This window comes from Atta cephalotes (assembly GCF_000143395.1).
Source record: "Atta cephalotes unplaced genomic scaffold scaffold02714, whole genome shotgun sequence".
Lineage (NCBI taxonomy): Eukaryota > Metazoa > Arthropoda > Insecta > Hymenoptera > Formicidae > Atta > Atta cephalotes.
In genome coordinates this window covers 1-2,060 of record NW_012132778.1, presented here as the reverse complement: position 1 = coordinate 2,060, position 2,060 = coordinate 1, and the positions used below count along the sequence as shown (strand labels likewise).

Here is a 2,060-nt window from a genome sequence, read left to right as displayed (position 1 = left end):
TATATATATATATATATATATATATATATATATATGTTCATTTCTATCAATTCTTGTCTTTTTATCTTTTTCTAATTCTAAAAATTAGAAAAAAATAAAGAGAATAAATTAAACCGAGATTAAAGTTAATCTATATTATAATCATTATAATTCAAGTGAAATTGTTTAAGACCAAATTTTTATTTCTATCTAATCTTTTTTTCGTATGTTAAATAACAATACGGATTAATAATTCTGTTTATTATAATTCTAACCACACAGTATAACCAGTAGAGTATGGCTGTGCAGCTTTTGTTTTGGGCCGATCCAATGAAATGCAAGAACGTACATATTACAGATCCCATGTGAGTAGATATCCATGGCAAAAGAAGACAATTTAAGAGCTGCGCCATAAATATTTCTAAAAAATGGATAAAAAAAAGAAAAGTTATGTTACGTATTAAACAATGCAGTAAAAATTTACAATGCACTTTTTTTTGTTATCCCAAAGATATCGTAAGATAAGTTTTTATAATTTACAAAAAGTAAGTAGTTTATGCTAGGTTAGGTTAGGTTAACTTAATTAAACATAATCAAATGTAATTTTGTGAAAAAATATAAGATTTTTACATTGACTACGTTTACACGACATCCTTAATTATGTTTTTTAAAGTAAAATGGATAACTATCGCATTATATCCTCTTTCCATCCTGGATTTTTCAAACATTAACATAGCGCATACTCATGTGGCTGCGACACGGAGTGTCCCTACTGGTTATACTGTAGTTCACAATAGTACAAGTATTTGCTACAGTTGGCACTGCAATCTGTCGTGTGTTGCAGGTTGTAGGTTGCAGTGTTTGTTAAAATTCTCATCCTTTACCGAATATAATTAATCGAAAAAAATGTCAGCGTGGAGACAGGCAGGATTGAAGTAAGGAAATTATTACTATCCTCCGTATTTTACATGTTTTCTTGATGTATGTCAAGTATATGATATAATCTTACATTAGAATCGCATTATGTAATCGAATTGTCATCTGATCGTTAATCAATATAAAATTTTATTTTTGTTCAATATTAATTGTTGCTTGTGGATAACAAAATATTGTAAAAATTGGAGAATATATACTTGGAGAATATATACGAATTTTCTATCCCTTTATCTTGTTACAGTTACATCCAATACTCTCAAATTGCAGCTAGGTTAGTCAGGCAAGCCTTGAAAGTCGACTTGAGGGTAGAGGCTGCTAAACGTGATGAAGTTAATGTGAAGTTCACTGAATGGAAAGATGGGAAAGCCATCAGTACGTATGCCTTCGGATTTATTATTTCATTCTCGAATTTATATTAATGAAGAGAAATGTAATCGTTGCAACGATTCTATTCTGTCATTTATATCATATCATTTCTACCACTATTTCTTTAGATACTTATATTGTGTAGAATTTCTATATTCTTTATTCTTTTATTATACTTTTGTTATACATACAATTTTTAATTTAAATATTTAAATATTTTATTACAGCTGAAAAAATGTGATCGTAATGATCAGTAAGTGAATGTTCGGAATCTATCATTAAAAAATGTTTTTAATAATGTCTTCAATATAATTTTTAACAGGTGTGACAACTTATTATAGAAAAAGCATTTATTTGCCTTTGCACTTGATGATTGTGTATAATTAGCAGTTTTCCATTACCTCTTATTCAGCGAGAAATAACCAATGTGTTGATTTAACACCAAAATTATCAATTCAACATCAATTCGATGTTATTTCTCATTGCTATGTGTATAAAAGAATCTAACAATTATTCTCTATGTGTTATATCCATATTTCATAATTTTAAATAATATATTTTAAATAATATACTAACAGCACGAAAGAAATTCTTGTATTCAATATTTATTCTTTATGTTACAAGATATTGTTTGAATAGATATGACCTTATAAATGTTAACAATAATTAAAATTCTTCTTTAAAGCCAATTAATATTTTATCTTCATGTTTATTAATAAATCTTATCCTCTTTAAAATTTATAATATTCATATATAATATTGATTATATATATATATAT

At 26.5% G+C, this 2,060-nt stretch overlaps 1 protein-coding gene across 1 annotated transcript; it reads left to right on the top strand.

Annotated features, from left to right (window-relative positions):
* Positions 1 to 811: 811 nt before the first annotated feature.
* On the top strand, positions 812 to 1,287 carry LOC105625549 (ATP synthase subunit epsilon, mitochondrial-like; the record flags this gene model as incomplete). The annotated part of the gene is made up of 2 exons (XM_012206871.1): positions 812 to 914; positions 1,157 to 1,287. Coding segments are annotated over exons 1-2 (160 nt in total), but the record flags the coding sequence as incomplete, so codon positions are not given.
* Between the last annotated feature and the right edge of the window lie 773 nt (positions 1,288 to 2,060).